Source organism: Enhydra lutris, unplaced genomic scaffold (genome assembly GCF_002288905.1).
Source record: "Enhydra lutris kenyoni isolate GAN:26980312 unplaced genomic scaffold, ASM228890v2 scaffoldscaffold51, whole genome shotgun sequence".
In the NCBI taxonomy this organism is placed as follows: domain Eukaryota; kingdom Metazoa; phylum Chordata; class Mammalia; order Carnivora; family Mustelidae; genus Enhydra; species Enhydra lutris.
The window spans coordinates 13,083,081-13,104,567 of record NW_019154135.1 but is presented as its reverse complement, the minus strand read 5'-3'; the positions used below and the strand labels follow the sequence as shown (position 1 = coordinate 13,104,567).

The window sequence follows — 21,487 nt, the reverse complement described above, 5'->3', positions numbered from 1 at the left end:
AAGCTACTTTTGGCCTCTTGAGGGAGGTATGGTTACACCCGGAGGAAGACTCTTCCTTAGAAGCCCCCGAGTGCAGCGGGTGGGCTCGGATGAGGGGTGTGGCCACCTGAGAGCAGTCATGGTCACGCTGGCCTTGCTCTGGGGGTTGTTAGACCCCTCCACTGCGCCCATGGAGAGTGGCCACTGTCCTTGGGGTCACCAAGAACCTTCCACCTGCCCCTGCTGACCTCCACCACAGCCTTGCCCTGGGCTCCTTGGTCTCTCCTGCCCGGCCATGGCCAGCATCTGCTCCTTTGAGGCTACTCTCCCAGTGGCGGGGGAGGGAGGAGGACACAGACCTTGCAGGACCCCGAGCTCTGGGGAGAAGAGCTCAGGACCTGCGGCTCTGTGTCTGGGTCTCCAGAGCTCAGGGTTCCATTTCTGCCCACTGCCTCCAAGAGGACACCTTTCTGGGGGCTTGGGTGCCCCTCTGTGCCCCCTCAGAGGGCGCGCCTTTCTGTGGGAGCACTGGGCACGGTTTTGAACACATATTTATCGGTGGGATTCCTGGGCTGGCCCCAGCCTGGAGGCCGGCCCCTCCCACTGCCCAGGGGTCCTGCTCCTCTCGGGCCGAATCCTGGTGACAACGAGCTTGCCAGCGCGCCCATCGTGCAAACCTCCTCCTGCCAGCCAGGTGTCCCCGCAGACCAGGTATGCGGTCCGGTGTTACCCGGAGCTTGTTGCTCTGGGCTGGCCTGAGACCTTGGCACTGAGGCGAGGATGCCAAGTCTCTGGGGACCCCGAGCCCGGGGCCAGGCGCAGGAAGGTGGCAGAGCTGGCGTGAAGCCCCAGTTGGTCTTCCTGGCCATCAAGGTGTGGGATAGCAAGGTGTGAAGGATCAGATGTGTGGGCCCTGTCCTGCCGCTTCGGCTGTGTGGCTCAGGGATCACCACCCACCCATCCAGCTCCGGCCCCTGGTTTGACACACTCACCCTCTGTTTTGGCCACCTGGGCCATGCGCCCCAGCGGCCTCAGCCAGACTGGTCAGTGTCCCGCTGTAGGGGGAGGGTGTGACCACTTATTGCCCAGTGTGGCCCTCAGTCAGCCATCCCAGCCTCCAGCGAGGTAAGCAGACGTGGCCTCCAACTTTTGGGTTAAGGGAGCTGAGCTGGAGTCCTGTCCCATTCTCGCCGGAGGAATCCTGAACCGACCCCTGCGGCCGTTTCCACTACTTGTCTACACTGCACATCCCCTTGCCCCCAACAACCAGCCCAGCAGGACGTATCCAAGAGAGGCATTTGTGGGGCAAATGCTGCACCTAGCCATCCAGCCGCCAGGGGAGAGGAGGAGGCTGAGCCCCCCACAGGGGTTCTCCTCACGCCCTTTGATTCCTGGAGACAGCTTGCATTTCCACAGGGTTTCCAACAGACCCACAGGGGAAATTCCATCCCAAACACAAAGTGGGCGCCAGTGAGGAATACTCGTCTGGAAGCTGTGTCTCTGGCAGAAGTCCCAGGAGCTCGGTGAGTGTCCCCAGGCGGAACCTGGATTACGGCGACTTCCCCAGCTGTTGTGGCCTGCTGTGTCCAGAGGGCCTGACTCACCCAGCTCACCGGGTTAGCGTGACGCTTGCCTGGTCCTGTGTGCACAGAACATGCACAGCAGCGGTTGTCCTTGTGCCTACGGTAACCTTGTGGGCCGGGAGCCATGACAGCCCCTGTTTGTGGAGGAGACGAGGCCCAGAGAGGGTGAGCAGCCTGCCCCAAGTCACACAGCCGGGAGGGGTGGCATGCGTCTGCGCTCTTAGCTGGGACACTGCGCGACGCTGGACTGTGCTCCACGCTGGGCCCCCGCCACACCGTGCCACACCCCCAATCCAGGGCATTTCATGTTCTTGGAAGGACAAGGCTTCAGCAGCTGGGAGCCTCGAATACAGAGACGGAGATTTGCGACCCACAAAAAGTCCAAAAAGTCCGAGGGAGGCCTGGCGCTGTTACTACTTAAGGAGGCCTGCACTCCTGTCTCAGACGAGGTGCCTGCGATTCTTGGTGGTGTCCTCCCGGGCCAGCAGGACACACAGTGACCATGATGTTCCCCTCCCTCTGTTCACCTCCCACTTGGAGGGGCTGCTTCCAGGAAGGGCAGAATTTCCCATCTGGGTCTGCGCTCTGCGTGGCGCCTTTGCTCCTGATCAATATTGACGTTCCATAACAGGCAATGTTCTTCAGGGTGGACCCTAGGCCCGAGCGCTAGCTGGCCAGGGCCCCCTCCCGAGGCGCCGGAGCCCCAGCGTGGACAACACATACATTCTCATAGCTGTGGAGGCCGGAAGGCTAGGATCGTGGGGTCACAGGGCTGAGATCCCTGGGCAGGGGGGCGCTGGGGGAGGAGCCTCCTGCCTTCCTATAACTCCGTGGCTCACGGGCTGACCCGTCTTCAGGCTTGCTCTCCTCCCAATGTCCCCTTTGTATAAGGACACTGGTTATACTGCATTAGGGCCCACTCTAGTCTAGGGTGCTCAGCTTAATGATGTCCGTGTGACCTTAGTCCCACAGCTGGTCACATTCCGAGGTACTGGGGGTCAGGATTGCAGCATATGAATTTTGGGGGGACATGGTTTAAGATGACACTCACGAGACCATGGGGCATGTGCACGGTTTCTCAGACGGCTTGCCCGTTATCCTTGGATGCAACCCCCTGCTAGTGGCCTTGTCCTTTCAACCCAGCAGACGGGGGCAGAGAAGGTGAAGGAGACAGCAGCCCCCCACTCTGCCCCACGGCGGTGCAGTGGGAAGCTCTGGCGCCTCCCATCTCGGTGAGAGAGGTGGGTGCTGATCCCTCCCAGTGAATGTGCTAGTGGGCTGGGAGGGTGCTGTCGCCTAGTGACCTTGACCCCAGGGTACTTTTTCATCCCTTCATTCCCAGGTGGCTTGCCCGATTTTTGGACAGTACTCAGCTTTCCTTTCTTAGTACCACTAGGACATAAAAATACCTATTTAACAAGAGAGTCTACACGTGGTCCTTGATGCTTGAAGGATCATGCAGACTTGCTACCACTGGGGACAGGTGGGGGACAAGGTGAGGGAGATGGGACCTCGGGGATGTCAGTCAAAAACAGAGGTGGGGCAGGTAACTTCCAGTTCCCCCTTGGCCCAAGGGGCTGTCAGTTCTAAGAGGGGATGGGAACAAGTTACCAGGTGACCAGACAGAGCGCCAGGTCCTGGGGGCACTGGGAACTGGTGGTCAGGAAGCCAGGAAGCCTTCACAGAGGAGGTGCCCTGCATGGGGAGGCCTGTCCAGGAGGGGGGACCAGGTGGCCACCAAGAGTGCGCTGATGTGAGCTGTTGGGGATGGAACAGTGAGAGCTCCTGGCCAGGGTGGCCGTGAGGTGCCACTTCTGATGGGTGACACGTCGTGTCTTGTACAAAAATGACCACTTCCTGTGGCCTAATACCCAGTTCCCCATCTTCTAGACCTTGAGCCCATATAACAGCACATGGCCAATGGCTCTCACCTGGGAGCCTAGTTGAAAACCCCACAGTGCCTGAAAAACAGATCCATGCCTGCCACACCAACTAAATCCTGGTGTCTGGAGGCCACCTGGAAAGGACCTCCTGCAGAGGGGCTAGGCTCCTGGTCTCTGCTGTCTGTGATTTTGTGGGAGCCCCAGGTCCCGCTCCCTGTGTATGGAGGGGTGAGCAAGAAGCGGCGTGGGCTCCGGGAGGAGTCGGCGGTTTTGCCCAGAGTCCTTACCTCTCTGTAAGCCTCCCAGGGCGAGCTGTTTACCTCTCCTGGTGTGTCTGGGGGGACAGAGGCACGCCCCCAGGGTCCCCTGTGAGCGCCAAAGAAGGCAATGCGGTTGAAGTGAGGCTCAAAGCCCCTTCCCGAGCACAAGCCGCGGGATAGGAGGCGCTGGGTGGGGCCCAGGCACGCGTGGACACCACCGCACATATAGTTGTCCCCTGCCAGAAGCATACAGCCCGCTCTCACTTGGGTTTCCAGTCCCCCCCAGGGCAAACTGCAGTGTCCCTTCTCTCTGTGCTTCCCACCCCATCCCTGCACCCAGAGCCGCGCCCCCTGGCAGGACTCTGGCCTGACTCTGTGTCTGTACCGCCGGGAGGCGCGGTACCACGCCACGCGCCCCCGTGTTCGCTCGCGGGGTAGCAGGACCAGGGCGCTGGGTCCCCCGCGGCGGCGCCGGGGGGTGGGAGGGCGAGCTGCAGGCCCCGGGGTCCCACCGCGGGCTCCTCTAGAGTCGAGGGGTGTCACCCGCTCGGCAGAATGGAGCCCCCCGCCCCACCCCAGGGCATAGCTCAGGATTCGTGCGTTTCCCACGCCCCGAGAGACGGCTCCGCGGGCCGCGCCGCGCACCGGCGGGGAAACTGAGGCTCGGGGCGCGGAGGGCGCCGGGGTCACGCGGCCCCTCGGCTCGGCGCTCGGCGGGGCCGGCGCAGCTGGGCCGCGGGAGGACCGCGGCCGGGCGGGCGAGCGGCGCACTGCGCAGGCGCGGCGGCGGGAGGGGACGCGCTCGGGGCGCGCGCGCGGGGCAGCCGGCGCCCCGAGTCTGCCCGCCGCGCCCCGCGCCTCCCGCCCGCGCCCGCCCGCCCCGGCGCCCCGGCCGCCGCCGCATGGCGCTGAGATGGCGGGGGCGCCGCGCGGCCGAGGCGGAGGCGGCGGCGGAGGCGGAGGCGGCGGCGGCGCGGGCGAGCCCGGGGGCGCCGAGCGGGCGGCGGGGCCGGGCGGCCGGCGCGGGCTGCGGCCGTGCGGCGAGGAGTTCGCGTGCCCCGAGCTGGAGGCGCTGTTCCGCGGCTACACGCTGCGGCTGGAGCAGGCGGCCACGCTGAAGGCGCTGGCCGTGCTCAGCGGGCTGGCGGGCGCGCTGGCGCTGGCGGAGCTGCTGGGCGCGCCGGGGCCCGCGGCCGGCCTGGCCAGGGGCTCGCACCCCGCGCACTGCGTGCTCTTCCTGGCGCTGCTCGTGGTCACCAACGTGCGCTCGCTGCAGGCGTCGCAGCTGCAGCAGGTCGGCCAGCTGGCGCTGCTGTTCAGCCTCACCTTCGCGCTGCTCTGCTGCCCCTTCGCGCTCGGCGGGCCCGCGGGCACCCACGCCGGCGCGGCTTCGGGGACGGCGGCCGCCGACCACGGCGTCTGGCAGCTCCTTTTGGTCACCTTCGTGTCCTATGCCCTGCTGCCCGTGCGCAGCCTGCTGGCCGTCGGCTTCGGGCTCGTGGTGGCCGCCTCGCATTTGCTGGTTACGGCCACCTTGGTGCCCGCCAAGCGCCCGCGTCTCTGGAGGACGGTAAGTGCCGCTGCGCGCCCTCCGTCGGGTCTGGGATACACACCTGCCCGAGAGGGACCGGGAACACCAGGGGAGCGGGGCGCGCATATACGGATTGGGCGGGTGGGGAAACTGAGGCCGCGAGTGTCGGGGGCGTTCAAGGTCACTCGGGAGTCGAGGACGCGGTGGGGGCTACTAGGGCTGGGCTCTTTTCCGAGTCGCCATCCACAAAGCTCCCCTGGGTGTGGGCCGTGGAGAGGGGAGCGTGGAGAGGGCAAGGATTGGCCCAAGGTCAGGCAGCTGGTGAGCGGCCAAGCCCGGCCAGAGCCCTGGCTGGCGCTCTTTGGCTGCACACATCCCAGAAGAGGGACGGAAAGTGGGCGCGGGATGGGCCCCTGGCGGGCAGGGCTCCTGCTGGCTGTGCACGGCTCTGGGCTCCTCTCCAGTGTGCCTGGACCTCGTGCGGGGCTGGCAGAGTCTCTCTCCCAGCCTGCGGCACCCTGGGGAGGTTGGGAGGGGACGGGGACTTGGGTTTCCTCCAGTCTCCCTGGCGCCCGTTGTGGGCCCGTTTCTGGTCTAGAAAGACAGGTTTGCCAAGGTCGAACAGGGCTCCAGTCCTTGCCACCGCCGCCCTGCCGGGGTCTGAGCAAGGCTGGGAGCGTCGGAACTTTGCCACTGCCTTCCAGGAGGGCCAGCGAGACGGTAGCGGGGGACAAGGACGTTGCCTGCTCCCCACGGGCTCCTCCCCAGCCGGAGACCCAGGAGACTGGAGGCAGGCGTCCTTGCTGTGCGGGGCTCTCCCAGCCTGACCCAGCAGTGAAACCCACCCCACAGAGCAGGGCTTGGAAGGCCCTGAAGGAGGGTTTTGTTTCCGCCTCTGGCAGCATTTTGGCAGGAGGAGGGGGAATCCGATGTGGTGGGCGAGCCCATCTAGGGAGAGAATGTGGCAGATGGAGGAGGTGGGGGAGATGGGGGAGATGGGGTGAGCAGGGGGGGCTGCACGGAACAGGCTCTGGGAAGAAGAAGGGGGTGCGGGGAATCCGACTGTGGCCTGGGGGGACCGAGGGCCCCCCCACGAGGACCCAGGGAGGTGCTCTCAGACGGAGATGTCAGGGATGCCCATGGTCAGAGGGATCATGGATGCACAGGGTAGACACTGGAAGTGTATTTTGGGGTCCAGAGAGGCCAGCACATGCTGGGGGCTAAGAGGGGAGGAGGAAGGAATGGGGGAAGGGGCCTGGAGGTGGGGAGAAGAGAGGGACACCGCCAGAAACAGAGGTGAGGCGGAGAAAAAGGAGGAGGGTAGAGGGCTCCCTGCACCCAGGGAGGGGAGGGGGGGGCTCCGTTCTGGGTGGTTCCCAGCAGGCCCCTGGCTTGTGGCCTTGCCTGCCGTCTGTCCTTAGGAGGTGCTGTTTGACCCTCCCCCTACAACCTTCCCTTCTGTTATGTGTTTGGCCCCCATGGTGTGGGGTCCCCCAGCCGGACCACCTCCCCACCAGACCAGAGGGAGGCCCTGCGGCCAGGTCAGCTCCGGGTGGGGAGGGGAGGTCTGAGATCTGGCGTATGAGGGGTTCGGCTGGTTCAACGAAAGGCAGTGCTATTGTCTTTTTCCGAAACAATTTTGTGTAGTTTCTGGTCATCCCTTCTAGAGAACTGAGGGAGAGGAAATGGTCTGTAAAGGTCTTGGGCCCAGGGAGCTCTGCTCCAGGATAAGATGAGCCCCTGTACTCCCGGGGGGCAGGGAGCCCGTCCTGTAAGCCTGGATTCTTAGGAAGCAGGCGTCTGGCGTTTGCTGCTGTTGGCTCCCTGCGCGACACACACCCTTCCCACCCAGGGCCTCAGTTTCTCTACTGCAGAGCTGGCATGCAGGTGGAAAGCCTGTGGGAAAAGCCCTTATTCAGTGTCCTGTCACCTCCAAGTTGCTTTGGCTTCCAGAACGTTCCTGTTCAGATCCACACGTTGCTACTGGTGGCGGCAATGTGGACAGACGGATGGGGTGGGTGCTGACAAACACGGTGAGGGGCCTGTGTGCTGCCCTGGGGCCAGAGTCCACCATGGGCCTGGAGGCCGGTGGGGAAGGTGGGAGGCTCACGTACCCAGCGGGGCCTCCGCTGCCCGCTGCCCCACGGCCTCCGGCTGCCCTGCAGTGCGGTCACGTGCCTAGAGCCCCATGTTACTTGGGAGTTTGTTTGGGGCAGGACGAGAGGTGGAGGCCCGGAAGGACAGGGCGACGGATGATTGGAGCAGTCTGTGCAGGGCGGTTGCCTTTGCTGGACCTTCTGGGCGGAGTGTCTGTGCCGTGGGAGGGAGAGAGCTGCTCTTGCTCGGGGCACTGAGGCCGGGGGGGGTCACCCGGGGTCGGGGGTGTCTCAGAGCCTCTGCCCCTCCACAGGGAGGCTCTGGGAGGTTCCCGCAGCCATCCTGCCCCGCCCTGGTAGGCCGCGTGCTTTGGGGACCCTGTGGCACCAGGCTGGCCCAGGCCAGCAGGCTGAGAGCACCCAGGAGGTTGGTGGCCACACGGCTGGGATTTAGATGCTGCTCGGCTGCCCTTCCCCGGGAGGCGGCGGGACCTGCTGGCTCACGCCGGGCCCGTGCTGCTGCTCTCAGCCAGGGCACAAGGAGTTTGGGGAGACAGTCTCATTGCCCCCCAGCCCAGTGCCCAGGAGGAGCTGCGTAAATATTGACCAGGCTGGGACCTTCTTCCCGCCCGCTCCCTCCTGCCCACGGTTGTATGTCCATGCAAAGCACAGAAACTCGTTCTTATTTAACTGAACAATACGTCAGAACCAAAGACATCATGTTGGGGAACCCTTGAAGTCTGGTCAGGGACAGTGGGGCGGCAAGCCAGGCTGGGCTGGGCTGGAGACCTGGGGTGGGGTAGGGGGACATGGGGGCAGTGAGGAGGAGGAAAGGGGGGAGATGCCATATGTGTGACCCCTGCTCCCCAGTGGTGGCACTGGGGGACTTGAAGAGCATGGCTTGAGGAGGGAGTGACTGTGCTTGGGGACCTGGGACAGAGGGGGGTTGCTGGCAGTGGTAGCGGACAGAGTTGTGCATGCCAAGGTCATGGCCTTGGAGTGGTGGTGGGGGCAGCGGGGTATGTCTGGAGAGGAGCAGCGGGCTCAGGTGCCCCCAGAGGAGACCCCCGCGGCCCTGCCCCTCACAGCAGTGGGTGTGCACATCCGCCAGCTCCAGCTTCCTTCCTCCTGGGTGCCCCCCCCCCCAACGGCCCCAAATGCCCACTTCTTGGCCAGGGTGGGGCAAGATTGCTGTATCTTCCCGGGCTCATCCAGGGCCACTGCTGTGGGCAGAATGGCTGCCTGTCAATGGAAGGGGCATATATTTCCAACACACCCCCCCCCCCACTTCTAAGCCCCAGGCAGGGAAACAGAAAGCACCATCGGGCAAGTGGGTGTCGCAGGAGTCCCCTGTGCCCCTCCGGGTCGTCTGAGCTCTGGGGAGAGCTCGAGTGCTGCTGGCAGGTGGAGCGATGTCACCGCCCTCAGAGCCCAGGTACACAGGCAGCCAGGCCGCTCACAGCGCGGCGCCCCCGGGTGTGGGTTGTCTGCTTCCCACCTGGGTTGTGCCCACTCCCGGCGCTCGGGCTCCTCCTCCTCAGAGTCGCCAGCCAGACCTAAGCCCCGCCCCTCCGGCCCCGCCCCCGCCCCACCCAGCACACCCCCCCGCTGGCTCCTCCCCCTGGCTCCTCTAAGTCCCCCAGCACCGCCTCCCCTGACTCTTCCCCCCACAGGCCGCGCCCCTGCTCCCCTTTCTTCCTGACGGGACCCTTACCCAGCAGGACCCCTCCTTCAGCTGGACTCCGCCCCTGCTGGACCCCTTCTCGGGGGCCTCCTGCCCTTCCTGCCCTCCACCAGGCGGCCAGGCCCTTTACCCAGGCTGGACGCTCTTCCCCGCTGGTACCTCCCACCTCCTCCCCCATCTTGGCTGGGTCCTGTGGCTTTGTTTGCTCACCTGCTGGTGCATCCACCTGCCTCAGATGACCCTGGTGCTGCTAGGTGGAGGCTGGAAAGGGGAGGGAGACAGGTGGGACCTCCTGGCTCACCCTGGGGCCCTGTGAAGGCGAGGAGGGGGTTTCTCTGCCTTGGTTGGCAGTGACCCCAAAGACAGCCTCCGTGGCCTAGGCTGGACCCCCCTTCCCCAGGCCTCTGGTCGATGGGCAGGGCTCAGTTCTTTCCACCTCAGGCTTTCTGTTCCTCTGCTACTCCCTGAGCAGCAGGTGGTGGTGGGTGTCCCTTCCAGGCCTCCAGGTCTGTGTCCAGTGGGCACTCTGCTGGGACACCCGATTCCCACCCCTACATCTGCCCGGTCGGTCCCTCGGTTCCCTCCCCATAACCTGGTCTGTTTCCCTGGAGAGTCGGGTTAGCCTCCCTCCGAGCAGCTGGCCCTAACTTGAGGAAGTCCCTGGAATGGGTCAGGACAGGGCAGAGGAATTGGGCTGATGGGAAATGGGGTCTGGACACGGGGACACGTCCCGGCTTCAGGTGAGGGCTGGCACCTGCTCAGGGCAGAGTCCTGGGGACTGTTGTCTGGTGCCCCCCAAGACCCAGGGACTGCGTGTGGGCTGGAGTCTGGCCCCACTGGTGGACCTGGTGGGGGCGTCTTCTCTGGACAACGCTGTGATCCACACTTGGAGGTTAGGCCCCGGGCTAGGGGTTGGGCGCCTGGTGGAAATGAGACCCCCTGCACTCCAGGAATTTACTGTCTGTGGGGGACACTGGTGGACACCTGGGACTGCAGTCTGTGCCGGGCCGGGGGGAGTCCGTGTGACCTCCGGAGGCGTGTGAAGGGGATAGAGCAGATGGAGGACTCCGGGTGGCTTCCTGAGGCCGGTGTGCTCCTGCCAAGACCCTGGACAGAGGAGGCCTGGGGCTCAGCCAGGGAGGTGGGCGTGCAGGAAAGGGTAGGTGTGGGGCACATGGAGTGTTTCTGTTTCTTTGGAAAACAGCGCCGGGCCCTGTAAGCCTTGTCAGCAGATGGTCTGCTCAGGTTTCTGTTTGGGGGCCCCCTGGGATGCAGTGGGGAGCAGGGGTCCATGAGTGGACGTGGGTGCTGCTGCCTGGCTCAGACTGGAGTGGTGTCCTTGGGGAGGTGTCTGTTTGCCACGGTCCCTCCCGCTGTGAGAGCTGTCCACCTGCCCTTCCCGGGAGCCAAGGCTTCTTGGGCGATGTCCTTCCTTTTCCTGTGCCCTCTCTGAGGTCGGGAGGGCCAGGGTCAGCTCCCGGGTGGACGGACAATCTGGGCTGTGTTTCTGCAGTCTCAGAGCCCGGAAATGTCCTCATCGCGTCTCCAGACTCCGGTGGGGTGGTGGGCTCGTGTGGAGGGTCGGTGGAGCCCCTGACTGTGGGACCTTGGGTGGGGTACTTGCCCCATGCCTGTGTTTCTTCTGGGGGCTCTGTGGCTTTGTGGGAGCAGGTACCTTTTCAGGCGCCATCCTGTCCCTTGGGCATGGGGCCAGTGCTTGGCATGAGCCTTTGGTGACCCATGAGTTTTGTGACTCCCTGAACCTGTATTTGGTATTTGGTCTTGGTCGGAGGTTGGAAGAGACGGCCGGGACGCGGGTGGCGGGCATCCTGTCTGGATGGAGACAGACCCTGTGTCTCCCGGCTACAGGTGCCTGGGTCCCACTCAGTAGTGCAGGTCACGGGCGGCCCCTCGTACGGCGCGTGTACACGCGTGTGCACATGGTCAGACACGCGAACCGCCATGTGCACCTACAAACACAGTCATGCACACAGGCTTCATGCACATATCCTTACGCCCGTCCACTTTGACACACAAACGCGCCCACTTGCACACCCACAGGCCGTGCTGGTGCACACCGCACGTCACCCCTGTGTGTTAGCATTACCACGTTCTCATGTGATGAGTATGTGCGTGGGGCCCTCCTGTCCATGACCTTGGGTGGCATCAGAGACCACCCAGGTAGTGAGTGAGGCTCGGCTTCCCCAGGTGGGGGGGTCGGGCAAGTGGTCTAGAACATGGAGAGAGTGACAGGGCCAGGCCCCCTGGCCAGCCTGGGTCCCTGCCCCAGAGGCTCCCGTCCTGGGCCCCCCAACCCCCCGATGCATGGGGCAAGGGCTGGGGCAGGCTGTCCCTTATTGCCATGCCTGGGTCCTCCCTGGACCCACCCCTTTTCCCTAGACCCTGGACCCTCTGCTTCTGGGCTGGGGGCATCAGGGTCTGCTTTGATCTTTGTGGTGCTGGGGTCCAGGCTGCCTCCAGACCTCCTGGGAGGAAGGCACCCAGCCGATGAGGGGGGCTTCCTGCTTCCCAGCTCAGTCGGCGCGGGCCCTCTGTGTGTGCACACGCGGTGTGTGTACGTGTGTGTACGTGTGTGTATGATCAAGCACGTGTAATGCGCATGCACCTTGGTGGCACGTGTATGTGTTCACACACACGTGTGCATGTGCATGTGTGGTAGTGTTCTGAGACCTGCAGGGTCGGGATATGTGGGTTTGAGGCTGCTTACTCTCCCCGCTGCATCCGGGACCCACCTTGCCCCAGCTCAGCTTTGTGGCGGGTCTGTGGGCCTAGAGCTTGGGAGCAGGGACAGCAGCAGGGCCGTTGGCAGTCTAGGTGTGGAGTTAGGGGGCCTCCCCTTGGTGGGGGATAGGGCTGGGAGGGGAGCCTCACCAGGTAGGAGCGGCCCACGGTGACCATGTGAGCGATGTGGCTGTGACAGGCCCACGGGGTCCTCATCAAGCTGCTGAGGAATCCCAGGGAAGTGACCTGGGTGGGGGGACAGGACGCCCAGGGAGGGACCCAGGTGCGGGCGGATGGACGCTGATGTGGGGGACCCGGGTGTGGCAGGATGGGACGCCCACGGGAGGACCCCGGCACTCCCGGCACTCCTCTGCCACCCGGTGCTGACCTGTCCTCGGGAGGCGCTCCCCGTGCGCAGGCTTCCTGGCCCCTCTGCCCGTGTGAATGTGCGCTCTTCGGGGCGGGGGCCTTGTGCTGTGCTGGCATCTGGGTGAGGGCGTCCGCTCTGGAAGGTTCTGCAGCCCTGGCCACGGAGACCCCGCTCCATGGCCTTCTGCGGGGCTGTCAGTGTGTGCTTCTCCAGGGGTCTTTGCCTGGTTTTCCGTGGGAGGGAAGCACTCCCGTGAACGCCTTGCCTTCAGGAGGCGGAGGGATCTGGAATCCTCGCTCGCAGACCCGAGCCCAGCTGCACAAAGGACCAGATGTGGAGCGCGTTCCGGGATCATCCATTTGGCCTGAGGGCTTCAAAATATCTCCAATTCTTATGTTGCCGCAGATCTCCACTTAACAGACATCAGTGCGTCCTCCGTGATCCGACGGTGCCCTGGGGGGCCATGGGCGGGGCTCATTTCCACAGTCCAGCGTGTTCAAGCCTCAGACCTGGGCCGTGGCAGGAGAGCCCCTCTGTGGCTAGAGCAAGTGGGCGTCCAAAGGTACAGGAGGATGTCAGAGCATCCCAGGGCTGTGGCCAGGAGGTTGGGGACACAGAGGCCCAGCAGTACCGTGGTGTGGATGGGCTGTGTCTGAGCAGGCGGTGAGCCGGGGCTGGGGTGCCGGAAGGCCCTCACGCCAGGAGCCGTGCTGGTAAAGCCATCAGGGGTCACAGAGGAGATGCCACTGTGATCTTGCTGTGGCCCCCGGGAATCTGCGGCAGCCACAGCCCAGACGGTCCTCAGCTTCAGGGGGTGGGACCCAGGCAGGACCTCACAAGAGCCCATCAGAATTGTTTTTTTACAAAAAGAGGCGGTTCTTTTTTTTTTTTTTTTAAAGATTTTATTTATTTATTTGACAGAGAGAGACAGCAAGAGAGGGAACACAAGCAGGGCAGTGGGAGAGGGAGAAGCAGGCTCCCCGCTGAGCAGAGAGCCCATTGTGGGGCTCGATCCCGGGACCTGGGATCACGACCTGAGCTAAAGGCAGAGGCTTTAACTCACTGAGCCACCCAGGTTGCCCCTTGTTTTGTTTTTATTATGGAAACTTCCAACACACGCCCCAGTAGAGTAGCGAGGTTAACAGAGTGCTTTCCTGGGGGTGGGCAGCAGCGTGGACACCTGTCCGTGTCCTTCCCCTCCTCCTGAGGATGCGAATCTCAGGACACTTTCATTAGTTGGGCCACAGAGACACTCCCAAGCAATGATGTGAGCTTAGAAACACACTCTGAGCGATGTGGGAGAGCCGGCTGGGAGCGCGGGGAGGCAGGACCCCATCGAGCCCCTCCGCGTGCAGAGGGGTGAGAGGGACCCCACCGACCAGACGCACGAGACCTTGCGTGGCAGGGGGCCGTGTGTTGATTTAATAAATGGGATGCTCTGTGTGGGGTGGGGGCCCTGCGGTGCGGGCAGAGCTCCCCACTCTTTGTCCTGGGGACGAGCTGCCCCGAGTGAGGTTGAGCCCACCCGCCTGCCTGTGCCGCCCGCAGGAGAGGCTGTCACCCTGTGCTGGGCAGTGGTGGGCGGCAGCTTGAAACTGGAGTGAGTTCAGGGGAGAGGTTTGAGCGCTAACTAGGGGGGATCTTGGGGCACAGAGAGGAAGGCACCTGTCCCTGCACAGCTCCAGGCTGCTGGACAAGACATGGCTCCTGCATGAGCTCAGAGAGCCTGGGCTGGGGGGCCGGGGAGGTCTCGCGGGGACGCCGGACGATGAAGTGCAGGCCAGTATTCAGAATTCCTCGTGTGCATCACGTGCTCACGTGACTGGGGCTCCCAGCCCTGCCAGAGAACTTGGCCAGGAGCTGGCATCTGACCCCGGCTCTGGCGTGGGGGCGGCGGGTGAGGCCTCCGGAGGGCAGCTCTGTGCGCTCCTGAGTGATGGCGGAGGCTCTGCTCTGCTGGCCGACTGTGGGGGTGTGAAGGACAGGGTCGGGGGTGCACCTGCCAGGATCGCTGCCCCACACCCTGAGAGCGACGAAGCAGCGCAAATGCTAGGAGTGCCACGGAAAGATCGCGGGTGCAGGGCACACTGTGGGCTGCCGTGTCCTGCGGCGATCGAAGCCATGCTTCTGGTGCCATCCCTGACCGGCAGCGCAGGTGCCCGGGAAGCCCCAGCCGGGCTGCTCGGGGCAGGAACCCCAGACACAAGGCAAGGTGGTCTCCTGCTTTCCCACCTTGGTTTTCGGGTGGTGGCCCTCAACCTCTTGGCTGGGTCTAGCTCTGGGGTCATGGCAGGAGTGGAATCATTTCCATGTGCCAGACCCAGTCCTGTTCAGTTTTCATCCCCCTCAGGCTCCACTCAGAGCTCATGTCCCCTGACATGGTCATTGTCTGCATGGGAGGGGTCTGCCTGCCATGGTGGACGTCGGGAGAGTTCATGCTGGTCGATGACTGGGGTCCCAGGCACACGTTGGCTTCTCCCGTCTCTGCACCGGCCCTCCCGATCATTTGAGGGACCCGGGTGCCCACTGCGGGGTGGGGCTGGGCTGCTCACCTGGGGGCAGAGGGCTGATGAGCCTGTTTGGCCGTGCACACCTGTCTCCAGGTGAGCCCGTCCTCCCCTGCGCAGTGCCTGTCTCCCTGGCAGTCTGCCCAGGTCCACAAGGCAGGGGTCTACTTTGACTCATTCCTGCCCCTCCTGGCAACACAGGAGGGACCCTGAGCAGCTACCCCCGCTGCATGTGCCTCCTGCAGCCCATGTGCCCCGCTGATGATCCAAGGCTGTGCCTCTTGGTCAGCGTGCAGTGGAGCTGACGGGAGCAGGACTTCCTGCTGAGGCAGTGGAAGACCATGCTTTCCGGTCCCATGGTCCCCGTGCTCTGCAGTCAGGTGGGAGGAGGACAAAAGACACTGAAATGCTGTGGGTTGCTTTTCTGCCACAAGCAGGCACCCGGGTTGACAGCTTCTAGAGGCTTGGTCATTCACAGTGATGTTGGTTCCCTGACCAGAGTCGCTTGCCCATGAGCCACGGCCATTACTGCTTCAGACATGTCCTGGGTAGTTCCCAGAGGGGTCAATGTGATGCCTGTAGAGCAAGCTGGCCTGAACAGCCAGGAGCTTACAGAGGCCCAAAGCCCAGCTCATGTTGTGTTTGAGTGGATGGATGAATGGGTGTATGTACGTATCGATGGATGGATAGATGGGTGCATGGGTGGATGGGGGGGGTGGATGCATGGGTGGATGGGGGGGTGGGTAGGTGGATGCACGGATGATAGATAGATGGATGCATGGATGGATGGATGGATGGATGATGGTTGGATGGATGGATGGGGGGTGGGTAGATGGATGCATGGATGGATAGATTGGTGCACGGATGGATGGATGGATGGATGGGTGCGTGGGAATGGGATTTGGATAGATGGATGGATGGATGGACGGACAGATAGATGGATGCATGGATGGATGCATGAATAGATGGATGATAGAATGGATGGATGGATGATGGGTGCATGGATGGATGGATGGATAGGTGGGTGGGTGGATGGATGGATGACTTGGATAGATGGGTGGTTAGATCAGTTGTTGGAAGTCTAGATGGATGATATGGATGGATGGATAGTTGCATGGATGGGTGCATGAAAGATGGATGGATGGAAGGAAGGATGATGTGGATAGGTGGGTGCATGGATGGATGGATGGGTGGGTGGGTGGGAGGAGGATGGATGGGTGGGTGGGTGGGTGGATGCTTTGGTGTGTGGAGTTCTTCCTGGGGTGTCCTTCACAGCCCATCTAGGAAGGGTGGGGTGCAGGCAAAATTGAGAGTCTCCTCTGTTGTGTAGGCCTGCAGGGGGGCTGAGAGGGAGGGCCTGGGAAGGACAAGGACCTGCCCCCTCCCCCAGTGCTGATTACTGATCGCAGGGCAGTGAGATCTGGTCCACACATGCACGTGTCTGCGTGCCATGTCCTCATGCCACCGGTGGCTCCCCCTAGGCTCAGCCTGCTCAAGAAGGCATGTCATTTCCCATGTCAGGCTGCATCGAGGACTTGCCTCTGTGTGCCTCTGAGGGTCATGGGAAAGCTGGGGTCACTGCCCACCCATCTGACCCCAGATGTGGGGACTGGAAAACGTCTCGCAGGGTCCCATCCAGACAGCCCGGAGCAGGTGGCAGTGCAGATCTCCCCTTGTCAGCAGCATGGCCAGGCCCGGCCTCTCGCTACCCGTGTGCCCTTAGTTATTCACTCAACAAACATCAGGGTGCCGGGTTCACGAGAGGCTCCATCCTAGGCTTGGGGGACCGTCGGCAGGCCCGACAGGCCAAGACCCTCTCAAGGGGCAGACAGGGGGCCGGGAAGGTGGTAGGTGAGTGAACCCTCGTGTGTTGGAAGCTGGTAACAGCTGTTGCAAACAACAGCAGGAAGGAATACAGAACTGGCTCCTGGGAATCTCTGTGATGCACAAGGGCTCAGAGTCTGCTGCTCTGAGGTCATGTCTGAGCTGAGCCCCTGCAGGCTGGGCATGAACCAGCATGGTGGGAAGAGGGCCCCTGCCCAGGGAGAGGCTCTGAGCAAGGCAGACCAGGCCAGGAGCACATGAGGAGGACAGGAGGGCTAGGGCCCACGGTGCTAGAGGCCGGGTGTGTGGGGCAGGTACATGGGGGCCAGGTGCGTGGGGTGGGTACGTGGAGGCCAAGTCTGTGGGATAGGTGCATGGAGGCCAGGTGTATGGGGCTGCAGCGTGTGCACTGGCCCCTTCAGCCTGGGGCTGGCCCCACTTAAGCACTGGTGTGTCTGTGGAGTGGATGCTGGTGGGAGTGGCAAGGACCAGTTCTTGGCCCAAAGCCATGGGGTCATGCGGCTACATGCCATGGACTCTGGAGGTGTTGGCTGGGGCCTTGCTTCCCGGAACCTCCCTCCTCTCCTCCCACACTCCTCCCCAGAGGAGTGCTGAGCAACCAAGACAGGAGCGCAGTGCGTAAAGGACAAAGAGGGGCCTGGCGTTCCCGGGGGGCAGCATTCCAGGGTGTGACCTGGTGTCCTGAGTCAGGTGTGGGGTCAGGAGCAGTGCGGGTCATAGCCCTCACGTGGCCAGGGAGCAATGAGGAGGGGCTGGGCCTGGCAGCCCTGAGACCCCCAGAGTTAACAGCTGGAACAGGTGGGGGCCGGGGTGGGCTAGCTTTCCTCAGAGAGGAGGGAGTCTGGCATGGGACGAGGGGTGTCTTAGGGCACGCACCTCCAAAGGCCGAGCTTGGGGCCCCAGTTTCCCTGGGTGGATCATCATGGTGGGAGGAAAGGGAAGAAGTGATATGGGTGTGTGTAGAGAAGTGACCCGGTCTGCCCTCACTCTCCTGGCCACTTCTCCCTTGACCACACGGTCTGCCCGGTGGCCTGTGTCCTATCTCTGCCCCACCTCCCTGGGGACTCCACATTTCCGCAGTCGCACTCCTGGCTGGCTGAGGACTTCCTCTCTGGAAAAGGGGTGTTTGCTGGCTGGGGAGGCAGGGCTGGTGGCCTCTGGCCCCGTGTGGCGCTGTCCGCGGTGCTGACCCCTCCGCCTGGAGGCTGGGTGCGCCTGGTCTGGAGGGCGTCCCAGGACGGTTGGTGCCGGGTCCCAGGGGGTGTCCTGTGTCTCTCTGGTTTCCTTGCCTTCCAAAGGTTCCTTCGAGGCCAGGCGGGGGCACGCAGAGCCAGACCAATCACGTGTTGACCGGGAAGAGCCGTGTGCTCTGTGCGGCGATGCAGGACTGTTTGGATGTTTGGAAAAGTGCCTGTGATGGTGCTTGTGGGCGTCTTAACCACGTGCAGTGTGCGTTTAAATATTGACTCTGCAGAGCTGCCGTCCATCCTTCCATGCGCTCTGGGCATCCTGCTGCCTGCGACGAGCGGCTTCGTGAACAGTGTGCACCGATGACCCGTCCGCAGACAGAGCCGATGGCCTGAGGGGACACTGCCTTGGTCACTGGGACACGGCATGGGCCCCGGGACGGCCACGCCGACCCCTGCCCCCACCACCCTGGGCCTGCTGAGGGGCTGGTACGGGCACCGCAGAAGCAGGTCCCCCCAGTCCGGCACCTGCTTCAGGCGAGGAGTGCTCCCACGAGGGTGGAACAGCGGGTTTAGAGGGACACAGGAGGATGGCTGGGTCACACGGAGACGGTCAGGTCACAGGAAGGGGAGCTGGTCACATGGGGGAGACGGGCTCACTATGGTTATAGGACTCGGGCAACTCCTGGAGCCTCACAGGGGCAGCAGTTTTCCGACTGTGCGGTGTGGGCCGGACGCTGTCCTGGTGGTACGTTCCTGCGTCCTTTGAGACATGAGCTCAGCAGGCATACGTGAGCCTGGGGTCCCCGGCGTGCTGGCAGACTCTCCTGTGTTTTGGGGGAGGACAGTTCTGTGCGAGGCCCTGGGGATTCGTGTCCCTGGCTTTCTCCTGTCCTTGTCACCTTTTTGAACAGCTCTGCTGTTTGCAGCCGCGTGGCCCTGTGTGTCCCTCCTGCGGGACATGTCACCGAGGCTGTCACACTCCCCATTCCTCTGTGCCAGTCTGCCTGCTGAGTCTGTGTCCCCCGCCTGCTCCCGGCTCCAGCCTCTGGCCTCACCAGGTGCTGAGGTTTCTGCATCCATGTGGCCTGGTGGTCTGCCCTCCTTTGTCCTGCTGCTTGTCCCAGGCGGGTCCCTCTGGCCAGAGACCGCTGCCCACCTGTTTCTGTGTTTGTTTCATCCCACGTAATCGTGTGCAAGTGACAGTACCTGGTGGAGAGCAGCGGGGACACCCGGACCCCGCAGGAAGTGTGTGCGTCCTATCAGATGTCGAAATCTGTGTTCTTTGTGGAGACTGAGGGCAGTGGCTGGTGCGATGCTCATACACACGGCAGCCCCTTGGGGAAGTGGGTGCGGAGCCTGGGTCGGTGCCATGGCCCTACTGGTCCTGGGCCCAAGACTGGTGGGACAGACCAGCAGAGGAGGCTGGGTGGGGATGTGGGGTCTGATCCTCCCTGGGTCTGCCACGACCTGCGGCGTGGCCGTCGTGGGCTTCCGGGTGGTCCGCACTGGCCGAGAGGTAAAGTTGCTGAAAGCCGACATCCTGCCGGGCCCCCTTCCTGGTCCAGCAGGTGCGAGCCTCCGAGTCTGGGCTGTGGCCGGTGCCCCAGGTGGGTCTTGCTCGCTGCCCCTTCCTTGACTCTCATCCTTGGAAGGGAGCGGGCGTCCAGGGGTGTGGGCCGAGCAGGGGGCTCCGGATGCTGGGTTCCCTGGGTGGTCCCTCATCCTGATGGCTCCCTTCGTGCTCCCGTGTGATGTGGTCCTTTCTTTTGCTTCTGATCTGCTTCCCTACACTTCCCCATTTGCGAGCATCAGATCTCTCCTGGCGTCATGTTTTCTCGGGTGCTGTCCCGGGACGGCTGTCACGTGCAGCCCAGCCCAGCGGCGTGAGTGGCAGACGTCTGTCCCTCTCAGGCCTGGAGCCTGGACGTGTGGAATCCCAGAGTGTCCTCTCTGGGTCCTCCCAGGCTCGCTCCTGTGTACACGGCTGTGTCCTGGTCCCTTCGTGTTAGGAGGACACCAGTCACACGGGCCTCCCCAGTGACCTTGTTTTAACATAATGACCCCTTGGAAGACCTTATGTCCAAATGCAGCCACGCTCTGGGGTGCTGGGGGGACGCTCCCCACATGCTGTTCCACTCTGGGACCGCAGGAAGCGGCCATGCACCGTGGGTCCTGCCAGCACACCCGCCACCCTAGGCTGCATGGTCGTCACACGGGAGGCTCGGTGGAGGGTGTGGGAGCCGCTGCCTAGCTAGCGCCCCACGTGCACGGTGCCCTTGTTCTCTTTCAGCTCGGTGCCAATGCCCTACTCTTCCTCAGTGTGAACATGTACGGGGTGTTTGTGCGGGTCCTGGCCGAACGCTCCCAAAGGAAAGCCTTCCTGCAAGCCCGGAACTGCATTGAGGACCGGCTCAGGCTGGAGGATGAGAACGAGAAGCAGGTCAGTGCGGTGGGGCTGTGGGCTGCAGGGACGCTGGGCGTGGGGGCGTGGGGTGGGGAGCGTGGGGAGGGGAGCAGGGATGGGGGAGGGAGCACGGGGGGAGCATGGGTTGGGGGGAGGTGCATGGGGGGTGAGCAGGGGGGAGGGAGAACAGGGGGAGCACAGGTCAGGGAGGAGGGGAGTGGGGAGCACGGGGTGGGAAGCACAGGGTGGGGAGAGGGGCACGGACCTGGGGGCACGGGGCTGGGTGGGGGGCGTGGAGGGTAGTGCGGGCGTGGGGTGCGGGGTAGGGAGCACAAGGTGGGAGCACAGAACACAGGGTGAGGATGGTTGGGGCTTCAGGCCCAGGCTGGCCCCTTGGCAAGTCTGGGGAGACCAGGCAGCTACAGTGGGGCCCTTAGATGTGGAGATGGAGGGTCTGCCACCCTGTGAGGCCCCCCAGCCTCAGTTTCCCCACGGGTGAGACAAGTGTGCTCCAGTGACGCTGTAGGGCTGGGAGGTCAGGGAGCATTGCAGAGCTTGCCGTGGGGGGTTGTTGCCCCAGAGGGGGAGGAGCTGTTTGAGAGTAGGGACTGGGGGGGTGTTCTGCTTGTGGGGCGGGTGTTGGGGTGGAATTCTGGTGGAATCAGCTTCTGCAGAGCTGGGAGGTGGGGGCGATGAGGCAGGTCCTGGCTGGCCCTGGCGCAGGTGTGCCGAGCCCTGACCTGCTGGCCAGAGTGACCCACCAGGAGGCAAAGCCTGCAGTGACCCTGAGGGTGTCCCTGTGCTTGTGGTCGTCGTGGCAACCCTGCAGCAGCAGCTGGGTCGTTAAGCTGGGGCACACCTGCCCGGCTCCTACCACAGCCTTGCTGGGGCAGCAGGACCACCCCCAGTGGAAAGGATGAGCGGGACCACCCCCTACCTCCCAGAGCGACTGTCAGCCGTGTGTCCCCGGACTTGTCCATGTCAGCATTGTCTCCTGGTCTGCTGCTGTCCTGGGCCCCCAGGATGGTCTGGGAACTCCAGTCAAGGCCCATGACCGGGGGAGGGGGTTTCTAGGTTCTGCTTTATCGGAGTGTCGGTGGCCGAGCCTGGTGTCCGTGGGGGCGGCAGATGGGCTTGCTGGGTACGCACAAGCCCGCTGGGCTGCAGGTGCCGGGCGTGGAGTATGGGCTGCACGTTTAAACGCACACACGTGTGTTTATTTATAGACACCGTAACAATACCTAGTGTTGACAGCGAGGGTGTGTGATGGTGTAGAAGCACACGGTGTGTGTTCAGAGCGTGTGTGTGTCAGTGGATGGACTTGACTGTGGGAGTTACGTATCTGTGTGTACATGTATGTGCACACGTGTGATGTTCACGCGTGTGCATGTATTGGAGGCACACATGCGGATC

At 63.3% G+C, this 21,487-nt stretch overlaps 1 protein-coding gene across 1 annotated transcript in view; it reads left to right on the top strand.

The window, feature by feature from the left end:
• Window positions 1-4,618: 4,618 nt before the first annotated feature.
• The window catches only part of LOC111157054 (adenylate cyclase 1), an 83,796-nt gene continuing 66,927 nt past the window's right edge, over window positions 4,619-21,487 (top strand). Inside the window, exons 1-2 of the mRNA XM_022518267.1 lie at window positions 4,619-5,275; window positions 19,961-20,110. Coding sequence (XP_022373975.1) covers window positions 4,619-5,275; window positions 19,961-20,110 — 807 coding nt within the window. The remainder of the gene's footprint in view (window positions 5,276-19,960; window positions 20,111-21,487) is intronic.